Source organism: Coregonus clupeaformis, chromosome 19 (genome assembly GCF_020615455.1).
Source record: "Coregonus clupeaformis isolate EN_2021a chromosome 19, ASM2061545v1, whole genome shotgun sequence".
Taxonomy (NCBI): Eukaryota; Metazoa; Chordata; class Actinopteri; order Salmoniformes; family Salmonidae; genus Coregonus; species Coregonus clupeaformis.
Genome location: NC_059210.1, coordinates 2,465,139 through 2,477,282, shown reverse-complemented (window position 1 = coordinate 2,477,282; position 12,144 = coordinate 2,465,139). Strand labels below are relative to the sequence as shown.

General features: G+C 42.3%; 1 protein-coding gene across 1 annotated transcript; it reads right to left on the bottom strand.

Moving 5' to 3' along the window:
- Positions 1 to 4,635: 4,635 nt before the first annotated feature.
- On the bottom strand, positions 4,636 to 11,933 carry LOC121554185 (acidic mammalian chitinase). The gene is made up of 12 exons (XM_041867664.1): positions 11,861 to 11,933; positions 11,747 to 11,773; positions 11,313 to 11,517; positions 11,171 to 11,227; positions 10,887 to 11,052; positions 10,560 to 10,684; positions 10,040 to 10,163; positions 9,715 to 9,897; positions 9,498 to 9,614; positions 9,222 to 9,354; positions 7,233 to 7,524; positions 4,636 to 5,089 (listed from the first exon to the last, which is right to left on the bottom strand). The coding sequence occupies exons 1-11, from the start codon at positions 11,883 to 11,885 to the stop codon at positions 7,271 to 7,273; spliced, it is 1,416 nt and encodes a 471-aa protein (XP_041723598.1). The 5' UTR covers positions 11,886 to 11,933; the 3' UTR covers positions 4,636 to 5,089; positions 7,233 to 7,270.
- Between the last annotated feature and the right edge of the window lie 211 nt (positions 11,934 to 12,144).

Sequence of the window (12,144 nt, the reverse complement as noted above, 5' to 3'; positions counted from 1 at the left end):
GAACCTTTTGTTGAAAAATCACCGGGAATTACCAACATAAGCAAAATGCTTCAGTAAGAGAAAGACAATGTCGGTGTCGGTAATTTTCAGTTTATCGTCCCAGCTCTACTATACACCATGACATTTGACATTCTTAAAGGTAGACTCAGTGAAATGAAGTAGATGCAGAAAGTAAACAGCATAGTGGGTCAATTTCTGCAAAAACTAAGCGTGTTGAAGTGCGAGACTCAACTTCTCTGTTGTTTTGGTGCCCTGGCTACCGAGCTGTGAACAGCGTGAAGTGAACCCGTGCACATGTGCAGATACTGTGTGTGAGAGAAAAAACAGATATGGACCAGTCTTGCATCTCGCTCATCTCAATATCTACAGTGCTGCTTGTGGCAAGTCATTTCATTTTCAGCTTTAATATTGCAGATAGATTTGGGGTTTTATCAAATTAAGTGTTTGCATCACTTCTAATCCCCCTTATTTTTTATTTTTTTAAAGAAAAGGAAAAAAAAGAACACAACAAACTTTTGAATTTAGTTTTTATTTGAATGACGAGCATGCCATAAAAAAACATACCGGTAGCCTGCACACGTTTCACATGTGTAGCTTGTTGTTAATGTCGGGCAATCAAAGCGGCACTACAGTCAGAGGCTCAATATGTAGACTAGCAGGTGAAGTAGGATATTTCTAATCATTGCAAAATGGAATAAAAATTATGGAATGAAGTTACTTTAATGAGAAGGACTAGACTACAACGAGCAACCAACAGGTAGGCTGTTGTTTAATCTGAATGGAGTGGTTGTAGACAAGGATGTGGAGCGCAGCAAAATAGCTTCAATTAGCCTTGCTAGCTAGCTAGTTGGCTAACTTAGCTGGCTAGCGTAGCTAGATTCTTTACATCGATTTGATGTAGTCAATACAGGCATTGCCAGATGGTATGATAGATAACCTAAGGCAGCAACAAGTTTGTCTAATTAGCACGAGTATGGCTACTTTCTCTCCCTCTTCCTCCCTTCCGTCTTACACCGGCCCCTAACCTTCCCCCGCCCTGCTGCAGCAGCAAACAGAGCTTTCCGAGTCATGCAGCAAACAAGTGCTGTTTAGAAAAAAAAGTTGTATAAAAGTTTCACAAAAAACACATATTTAGACTATTCAGATATCCCCCCCAAAATGCATGATATTATACGAATAGTGAAAATATTTCAAAAGCCCATCCCTAATCTCCATTTTAAGTAGTACATTTTCGTCTTTTGATGTTTGAATAAAGTGTAAAGCTAATATTGGTGATTTACCGCCACCTGCAGTGCTTCGAGTCTTGGACCAAATATTGTGTATCATTAATTTATTGTGGCCACTACATGGCAGTGACATAGCTAAAAGGCCATTTACAAACTAGGCAAACAAATTTGAAGAAGAAAACAATGCTATGATCATTGGCTAATTGCTCCCAACCCATATGAATCCCCACCCAGTTGACTACTTTAAAATGGTGGAAGCCTTCAGTGGCAATGTCCATGCATAAACAAGTTATTTACAAGTAATGATCTCTATACATCGCTATGGCTTTACGCCCTATGTCGCTGCTGTACAAGTCTGTCTGTGAAGTAAGCATTTTGTGAACATGCTCATGCTGTTTGAGAAGAAATGTTTGGGGTGTGGTCCATTGTTCTGAAAGTTGGTTTCATGTGTTTGTAGAGGCTTTGCTGGCTTTGAGGTCCAAGTGGTTTATTGGAAGTGCCCTCCCTCCACTGTAGCACTGTGAGTGAACTATGAGCATCCTGTGTACTTCATATTGTTCATGTTTTGTATTGCTATCCCGTCCTTACAAGCAAACATAAAACCAAGATATTTTAATAAACTTTGCTTGTTTTTTGTATCTGCCTCCTGACTGTTTCCTTTAAACGGGTCTAGAGCCTATGACTTTGAATAAATGTTACATCATTCTTGTCTGTCATAGATCTGTTACAACAGGGCAAAAAGTATTTCATATTGTGTGAGCGAAAACTGTGTCTTAAAAGTTCAAACTGTGCAATGGAGTATAATTGATTATCTTTTTTGTCTTACAGACAATACCGGGTGGTGCCTGGGATCCTTTCTGGAGTGGATTCTTCTTCGAGAGGAACATAATTCCTTTGCCTGCATGTGTCATTGTAGAAAAACTGTATCCCGTGAACAGTATCCCTCTTGATGGATTGGACATTATGCAGAAGATGACTCAAGAGGAGCTGGATGGCAGTTTGATCATGACAACGCTTCTCCCACAGCTGTACAAGTGTTCCCTGAACTTACTGTATGTTTCTTTGGAATGGCAATTTCATCATGACCACCTCTCCCATCATCTGCTGATCACCAGTTCTCTTAGCTACAGATTGTTACACCAGCTAATGTGATCTAACCAAAGATTAGTGGTATCCATTACTGGGAGTTACAGGATAGGTACTGTTTGGTGTAGCACATAATTTTTGACCAACCTTAGCTTGGCGAAGCTGTCTTCATCCTCAATTCGTGGAAACAGGAGTCAGTTTGAATTTATTAAAATAATACTTGTTTTGCTACATGAAGTAATCCAACAATGTGGACACCTCCATCTTGTCTATTTCAAGTCTTCTCTCATTGATCTAGACAGGTGGCTGTCATCAGTTCTTACACAGTATGTATTGTTGTGTATGGAAGATTGAAGAGAAATGACATAACAATACATTTACTGTCTCTAAGCACAACCAAAAACCCCTTCCTCATCTCAAAGACCTGTAAACCTCCCCCAGCCCATTGACTTTGACAGATCATTCTTGTCAATAGTAGCAGGGGATTTTTGTAGACCTGTCTTTGTATTGTGTTTTGAGAATCTGCAGAGAGAAGAACGAGGTGGTTGTGTCATTACTGTTGTCTTGATTTTATACCTTTCAGTGTCCCTTGCTGGTTTCTGTCCCACAATCTTGTTGTGCTCCATAACCGCAAGGTGTGTCCCCTCCCTCATGCTTGTGTACCCAAAATACTGCCACTTTGGGGTATTTTTCAGCAGGTTTTACAAAGAGAAAAGAAAAAGGGGTAGACTAAAATGATTACATGGTCTGGAAGGTACTCTGTGGTTCTCAGGCTACATCTAACCACCTGTAACCCCATAACACTACCCAATTCATGTTTATGGCATGCTTACTGTAAATTGAGCTATCTTAGCCGTCAGCTTGAAAATATTTGCCTTCATCTTGTGCAGAGCTTGGGGCTGGAAACACATGCTGGTGGAACCAACTAACCAACCATAGACAATTTATACACATTCATCATTACTACCAACACACTGAGAGTGAGTTAGCTATATCGACAAAGTGTTTTCCAGACAATGGTGGAATAAATGGCTACCAGATTGAGTTACTGTTATTTGCTAATGTTAGCTAGCTTACGTTAGCTAATGTTAGTCAAAGATAGAACGAACAAACAAACATCTTTATTCTGCTGAAGGTAACTACCAGTGTTTCAGTGAGTACCATAGCATAGGTGAAGTTGATTGACAGCGTGTAACCAAAATATAGATAGCTATATGATTTTGCTGATTGCTTTCAGAGTTCAATACAGGACTGTAACGCTAGCTAACGTAGCTAATTTACCTAGTCCAGCTAACGGTACTTTACCTCTATTTGAGAATCTTCCATTTTGTTGTGAAGGGAGAAAATGATGGTATCGCATCACTTCTCAGCTGTCTTCTAAATGGATTCCCCATTCATTCAGCCTGAAAATCCCTCTGATAATCTTTGGTCACCTAAGCATCATTCTTGATAGCCGCAAACCACTGGCAGTATCTGGGTAAATCTCTGGTAGGTAGAACGGTGAAAGATAACACATAGCGCTTGTTTGTAATTAGCACAGCCACACAGAACACCACACGAGCATGATGACAAATGTTAGTGAAAAACAAGTGTTCAAAAAGTAAATTGCCTAGAGAAGTTCTTAGATTACTGTGTGTTGGTCATTCGACATTAAAGAACGCAATGAACCAAGTTTGTGGGCACGCCCCATCTACCTAGCGGGGCGGTATCTGCATTCACTATGAATGCTGGACTTTGTGGTTCACTATAAGCAGACGAATACACAGGAAGTCGAAACTTCCCGATTCTACCAGTGAAATGAAAATGCGCCCGTTCTTTTGGTTTCGATAATGTTGATGTTTACGACAAAAACGTAATGTTGTTAATATAGTAATGACTATATGCTGTGGCAGAGCCAGGGTGAAATTCCCCTTAACTTGTATTTTTCATTCGGTACATGGGAATTTAACAGCAAAAGTTATTTTTATGTGCACTACGTCATCACCCACAGCCTTTTATCTGGAAAAAGTACGTTTGATGGAAACACATCTCTGATGGAAGAATGCGCAAATTGTTTTATTCAGAGTTTTGAATATTTGCATGAAAGTTTGTCGCAAATTGGATGGAAACCTAGCTACTGAGATGACACAACGCCAGTAAATAAAAATAATAACAGGATATTTACTTTGTATAATCTATATAGCAAGTGTGAAAATTGCCCCTCAGGGCTGTACATAGGGGAGAGTGGGGTAAATTGAGCCAAAGGGTTAGTTGAGCCACCCCTTGTTTCTAGGAAACCATTGTTAGGTTCTGAACAGAGTATAAACTCAAACGGACGACTAGAAAAAGCTCAAACCACGTTTATTCAACCCACTGGGTGCTTCAGCTGCAAGCACACTTTGCACATGATCAAACAGGCATTATATGTCAAGATGAGGTTAGGGAGGTAACTTCTCAGAACTGCTATCTGTTGCCCAACACTGCATAAATGTTGTGCTGTTCCTCTTTATCCGATCACTTCTCCATGATGTTTACAAGTGACCTTTTGTTCACATTACTGAACAGACTTTGGTTATAAACACTGTTCCCCTTTTCTCTCACAGTTACTTTCCATGAACAAAGTCCCTCTTCACCCCTCAGTGACCAATAACATATACATTCATTTTGCACATAACATAATCAATAAGGCCTTATTTAGTTACAGGAATAAGTATATTTCAAGTCAGAACTCAACACCATACAAAATTAATAATGTGACCAAATATTTAGGACGAGCCGAGGTCATCATTTCATGGAGTCTGTGAAGGAAGAAAGCACATGGAAAAAGTGGTAAGCAAGTTAGGTACAAATGAATTTATTGTGTTATAGGTTTCATGATGCTTGTATCTAAACCAAAGTAGATAGTTTAAAGATTGTTTTGTACATCAGTTGAGGTCTCTATAAGCTACAATATGAGGTCCTAAACCTACACTATACAGTATATACAAAAGTATGTGGACACCCCTTCAAATTAGTGGATTCTGCTATTTCAGACACACCCGTTGCCAACAGGTGTATAAAATCGAGCACACAATCATGCAATCTCCATAGACAAACATTGGCGGTAGAATGGCCTTACTGAAGAGCTCAGTGACTTTCAACGTGGCACAGTCATAGGATGCCACCTTTCCAACAAGTCAGTTTGTCAAATGTCTGCCCTGCTAGAGCTGCCCTGGTCAACTGTAAGTGCTGTTATTGTGAAGTGGAAACATCTAGGAGCAACAACGGTTCAGCCGCGAAGTGGTAGGCCACACAAGCTCACAGAATGGGACCGCCGAGTGCTGAAGCGCGTACCGCGTAAAAATAGTCTGTCTTCGGTTGCAACACTCACTACTGAGTTCCAAACTGCCTCTGGAAGCAACGTTAGCACAATAACTGTTTGTCGGGAGTGTCATGAAATAGGTTTCCTTGACCGAGCAGCCGCACACAAGCCTAAGATCACCATGCGCAATGTCAAGCGTCAGCTGGAGTGGTGTAAAGCTCGCCGCCACTGGACTCTGGAGCAGTGGAAATGCGTTCTCTGGAGTGATGAATCACGCTTCACCATCAGGCAGTCCGACGGATGAATATGGGTGTCCGGTGGACGAAGGCCCTTTCCTGTTTCAGCATGACAATGCCCCCGTGCACAAAGCGAGGTCCATACAGAAATGGTTTGTAGAGATTGGTGTGGAAGAACTTGACTGGCCTGCACATAGCCTTGACCTCAATCCCACCGAACACCTTTGGGATGAATTGGAACTCAGACTGCGAGCCAGGCCTAATCACCCAACATCAGTGCCCGACCTCAGCAAGTCCCCACAGCAATGTTCCAACATCTAGTGGAAAGCCTTCACAGAAGAGTGGAGGCTGTTATAGCAGCAAAGGGGGGACAAACTTCACATTAATGCCCAGGATTTTGGAATGAGATGTTCGACGAGCAGTTGTCCACATACTTTTGGTCATGTAGTGTAGCATGAAAGTGTATCCTTGTAGCTGTGTGGGCTAATATAGTCCAAATGTTTGCCTTGGGTTAAGTTGAGCCAATGACCATGGGGTAAGTTGAGCCAATGGCCACCATACCCCCATATAAATTATAATTACATTTTGTCAGTGTTATACATAATATATTTTTGCAATGTGCCATGCATATGAACTCAAGATAGTGCCCCATGTTTACAAACGTAAAACAAGCAAAGGTCTAGCCCCCCTTGAGGTTCTTGAGAGAGCAACCAAGGAAGTGAGAGAAGGGAATAAGTTAATTTGAGCAGCAGTAAGAGATGAAATAATTGACTGAATGACACTGAAAAGGTACATTGACAAAAAAGAAAATGAACATGTACATGTACATGTGCGAAAGAGAGGCAATTGGTAAAGTAGCAGAGGCACACAAGGTCATATCTGATGACATCTAGTCTGAGCTTGCTAAACATATGAAGAATCTCTCAGACCAGTTTCATGGGCTCAGTAGCCTCAAATGCAGAGAACTTTCCTACGAATTGGCACATCAAAACAACATCCCTGTCCCAGACAACTGGTCAAGAAATGGAAGGGTAAGTGATATTGAACAGAGAGATCTATATACAGTATGACCGAGGCATACATTTAAGATATACAATATACCAGAACCCCATTCCAAGATTTAAATTTTGATCTACCAGCACCATCACCCTCTGTCACAGGACACCATCACCTACTTACCCCAAGGCGGCTCAACTTACCCTGTCTCTATGCTCAACTTGTGCCAAGATTCTGAGAACACTTTTTTTGGACAACCTATGTTTTCAAAACTGTTATGTTTACATACATTCTGATTATTTCCAGCGATACACATGATCCTGAAATATATGTCGATATCTTTGTTAGGAAGAGAGTTATATTTCCCTTGATGTAGTGATGCTGAATGTAAAAAATGGCTCAACATACCCAACTCTCCCATAGGTCAAAAAACAGACATGACAGTCCTAGGGCCAGTCGCAGCATTTGCAGCTGTCCCTGAAGACTAGGTCAGCGAGGCAGCTCTGGATATAGGTGATGCCGTTGGCACAGTTATAGAAAGAGCTCGGGGAATCTGCTTTGACATACAGCCCGCCAGCCCTGCCTGCACAGAAACCACCACCGGGTACAAGGGTAGTAGTGGTGGTGGCCTTGGTGGTGGCCTTGACTGTGGGTGGTGCCCCTGACCATGGGGTGTGTGTAGGTGGCAGGGGAGGTAGTTCTGGGTGAAAATAAAATGTAATATGTCTATTCAGAATAGCACTTGACTGCAAAAAAAACATTGATATGTTTGTATATACACTGCTCAAAAAAATAAAGGGAACACTTAAACAACACAATGTAACTCCAAGTCAATCACACTTCTGTGAAATCAAACTGTCCACTTAGGAAGCAACACCGATTGACAATACATTTCACATGCTGTTGTGCAAATGGAATAGACAACAGGTGGAAATTATAGGCAATTAGCAAGACACCCCCAATAAAGGACTGGTTTTGCAGGTGGTGACCACTGACCACTTCTCAGTTCCTATGCTTCCTGGCTGATGTTTTGGTCACTTTTGAATGCTGGCGGTGCTTTCACTCTAGTGGTAGCATGAGACGGAGTCTACAACCCACACAAGTGGCTCAGGCAGTGCAGCTCATCCAGGATGGCACATCAATGCGAGCTGTGGCAAGAAGGTTTGCTGTGTCTGTCAGCGTAGTGTCCAGAGCATGGAGGCGCTACCAGGAGACAGGCCAGTACATCAGGAGACGTGGAGGAGGCCATAGGAGGGCAACAACCCAGCAGCAGGACTGCTACCTCTGCCTTTGTGCAAGGAGGAGCAGGAGGAGCACTGCCAGAGCCCTGCAAAATGACCTCCAGCAGGCCACAAATGTGCACGTGTCTGCTCAAACGGTCAGAAACAGACTCCATGAGGGTGGTATGAGGGCCTGACGTCCACAGGTGGGGGTTGTGCTTACAGCCCAACACCGTGCAGGACGTTTGGCATTTGCCAGAGAACACCAAGATTGGCAAATTCGCCACTGGCGCCCTGTGCTCTTCACAGATGAAAGCAGGTTCACACTGAGCACATGTGACAGACGTGACAGAGTCTGGAGACGCCGTGGAGAACGTTCTGCTGCCTGCAACATCCTCCAGCATGACCGGTTTGGCGGTGGGTCAGTCATGGTGTGGGGTGGCATTTCTTTGGGGGGCCGCACAGCCCTCCATGTGCTCGCCAGAGGTAGCCTGACTGCCATTAGGTACCGAGATGAGATCCTCAGACCCCTTGTGAGACCATATGCTGGTGCGGTTGGCCCTGGGTTCCTCCTAATGCAAGACAATGCTAGACCTCATGTGGCTGGAGTGTGTCAGCAGTTCCTGCAAGAGGAAGGCATTGATGCTATGGACTGGCCCGCCCGTTCCCCAGACCTGAATCCAATTGAGCACATCTGGGACATCATGTCTCGCTCCATCCACCAACACCACCTTGCACCACAGACTGTCCAGGAGTTGGCGGATGCTTTAGTCCAGGTCTGGGAGGAGATCCCTCAGGAGACCATCCGCCACCTCATCAGGAGCATGCCCAGGCATTGTAGGGAGGTCATACAGGCACGTGGAGGCCACACACACTACTGAGCCTCATTTTGACTTGTTTTAAGGACATTACATCAAAGTTGGATCAGCCTGTAGTGTGGTTTTCCACTTTAATTTTGAGGGTGACTCCAAATCCAGACCTCCATGGGTTGATAAATTTGATTTCCATTGATAATTTTTGTGTGATTTTGTTGTCAGCACATTCAACTATGTAAAGAAAAAAGTATTTAATAAGATTATTTCATTCATTCAGATCTAGGATGTGTTATTTTAGTGTTCCCTTAATTTTTTTGAGCAGTGTATTTGGACAAGTAAGAAATCGTTTAAACGTGATTTACCAATGTTGAGGAGTTTGTGAAGATGGCTGATCAGGGAATAGTTGCCCTGTCCACATGACTGTCCAGCAAAGTCATCCAGGTCCAGATTCCAAACCATGGCCCCTCCAAAGCCGTTTTCCTTTAGGTAGCGGACCTTAGGAAGGGAGAGTGAGAGCATAAGAAAATAACAGGAGTATGGAGTTTCTACTGATGTCTTTGATTCTTTTGCAATTTCTTAGCTTAGTTAGATGTTTGGTTCACCATTTTGGATTAAAACCCAGAAACACTGCAGCATACCTTTGTGTCATAGCTCTCCCTATTGTCAAATCCCACCCACTCATTTCCTTTAGAGGCATAGGGAACCTTTTGATCGTCAATCCACTGTACACTGGCTCCTTGGAGGAAAGTACAGATCTGGAAACAGGAGGGGCAACAGATTACCTCAATTGAAAAGTGAACTATCAATTTGATACCTTTCAAAGTTCACAAAAAATACGTAATTAAGCCTTATTACCTCATAATAAGACCAGAAACCAGCCTCCCTGGTGAAAGGTCCGGGTGAAGCAGCACCATTGGCTGACGCTCCGACACCACTATCTCCAGAGGCGAGCCGGAATGAACGTCCATATGTAGCAAAGCCCATCATCAGCTTCTCAACAGGGGCTCCCTGATCTCGCCAGTATTTCATGGCAAAATCCTGCCAGAGAGAGAGAGAGACAGAAAAGAGAGACTTTGAAACTAATTTTGCATGAATGTATATACAGTACTTTCTTTACACTCACATTTGATAGGCTTTATTTAACATGTAGACAAGAAGCGTGATTTAGCCCCTTTCTCACTGTGTTGAAGTAGATATGGTCTCCTGTGTCATGGGATCCCTGGTATAGAGGGCTGTTGTGTCCTGTGAAGGTCTCCCAGGATCCATGGAAGTCATAGGTCATCACATTAATGAAGTCCAGGTATCTAAAGACAGAAAGGTCGTTCCATATGATTTCATATATCAGCTTTCAAATGATATCAAACTCAACAGTTTATATTTTTCAGTGATAAAGACATTAACATCTCATGGTAGGGTGGGGTTTGAAAATGTTGTCAACTTTGAGCACCTCTAGCTCCTGAATGTTTTGGCATTCAGGTCCAAAAAAAGTCACTTTCTGACCACTTCCACCATGGGCAAACATGTATGAAAGGTTTCATTCAAATCAAAAGGGGTGTAGTCAGACAGTGATTGAAATGATGTGGAACGACCCAGAAGACAAGTTAATACACATCCATTAATCCAAATGGGATCCTGTTCATCATATGATGGTTTATCTAAAATGTGACTACAGTGGTTATAATGTTAAAATCCATATTTACTTAGCAATGTCTGCAATTTCATAGCCAGAATCAATGGTCCCTTTCCCAGCAGCCACAGCAGCAGTAAGCAGCAGCCTGGGGTGGCTGAATTCTTGGCCTTCAGCCTCAAAGGCCTCCAGGAGCTCCTACAAAAACAACAGATGTATTTTTTGTCATATGGCATTACATGTATTGTAATTTCTTTACCTCATCCCTAAATAAAAGTATAGTAGCATTGTTTCCCGGCTCAACCCTAACCCTAGCCTTAACCCTAGCCCTTACCCCAGCTTCATGTCCACACCCTGGCCTAACAATAACCATAGCCATATCGCTAACCCTAACCATCACCTTGCACAACAGTGTGAATCTGTGCTTGTCCTCTGGAGGGCTGCCCCGTGCTCCAGGGTACTCCCAGTCCAGGTCCAGCCCGTCAAAACCATGCCTCTTCAGGAAACTGATCGAAGACTGGATGAACTTCTGCCGATTGGCAGGTGATGAAACCATGATACTGAACCTAGGGAGAATTAAGGATGCTCAATCAGGTTGATGTTACTAAATATGAAATATATTATGAATACATAAAAAATATACTACCTGTTACCCATGTAAATATAATAAATAAAAGATCTCACTGTTGTGTGCCAAATATCCATCCACCGACAGCCAAAAGTGTTTTGAGCTGAGGATTTCTGTTGGATGACAAAAATACAATTACTATTGTCAGTAAACAATTACCCATGAACATCTCAGAATGTCTTGGGAAAAGATGCAAACCTGTCTTTAAGTCCGTTGAAGGATCTGTAGAGGGTCTCATCATTCCACTCAAAGGTGGCAAGCTCATTGGCAGGGTTGATAATGGAGAAGGCGTAGATCAGGTGAGTACACAGGTTAGGGTCAACATTAGCCGGCAGGTACTTCCCAGTTCCAGGTCTGTACTGGGACCAGTTGGTAAAGTAGCAGACCAGTTGGGAGGTAGAGCCTTAGACAGGAACAGAATGCGGTGTCTATCATATATGAGTCACTGTCAACATTTCCCAGGGTGACACAACTTCATGGTAGCATCTTTGTTATATATCACACAATAATTCTAGATGACTAATACAAACATCATTCTCTTGATGAATACTGAGTGACAATTCAAATAAAAAAAATCCTCAAATGTTAATATAATAATGTGTGGGAAATGTCATAATGTTGTGGAAACTCACCCAAGTGGGACAGAGCCAAGCACAGACCTTAAAAAGCACATATTGAAAGTCAATAAAAATAAGAAGAATTTCACACAAAGAGAATATATGTGAACATATTAAGAATGTTTTTACCTGCGAGTAAAGTGACCTTGCTCATTGTGCCTGCTTCTCTGCTAGATCGGTCGGAGGGCTTATTTATGTCTCTCTTAAAACGAGGAAGAAGAAAATGGTGAAATGACAGCTATTTGATATTTGTTCCACTCTCTATGACTAATTATTAACCCGAGTTAATCATCTGACTTTCCCAAAAATAACTCTGTCATTGTAGTGGGAAATATTTGTATACATTCCTCACCTGACCTCATAACTAGACTATGTAACTTGTATATTAACGAAGTCTAGAAAATTGTATTATT

What these genes read in the sequence shown, in the direction of transcription:
- LOC121554185 (XM_041867664.1), bottom strand. Translation starts at nt 11,885, where the DNA reads ATGAGCAAGGTCACTTTACTCGCAG. An exon ending in GTTTCTGGTCTTATTATGAG is followed by an intron (nt 9,615 to 9,714) that starts GTAATAAGGCTT and finishes TCCTGTTTCCAG; the next exon opens with ATCTGTACTTTCCTCCAAGG. An exon ending in TCACAAACTCCTCAACATTG is followed by an intron (nt 7,525 to 9,221) that starts GTAAATCACGTT and finishes ATTTTCACCCAG; the next exon opens with AACTACCTCCCCTGCCACCT.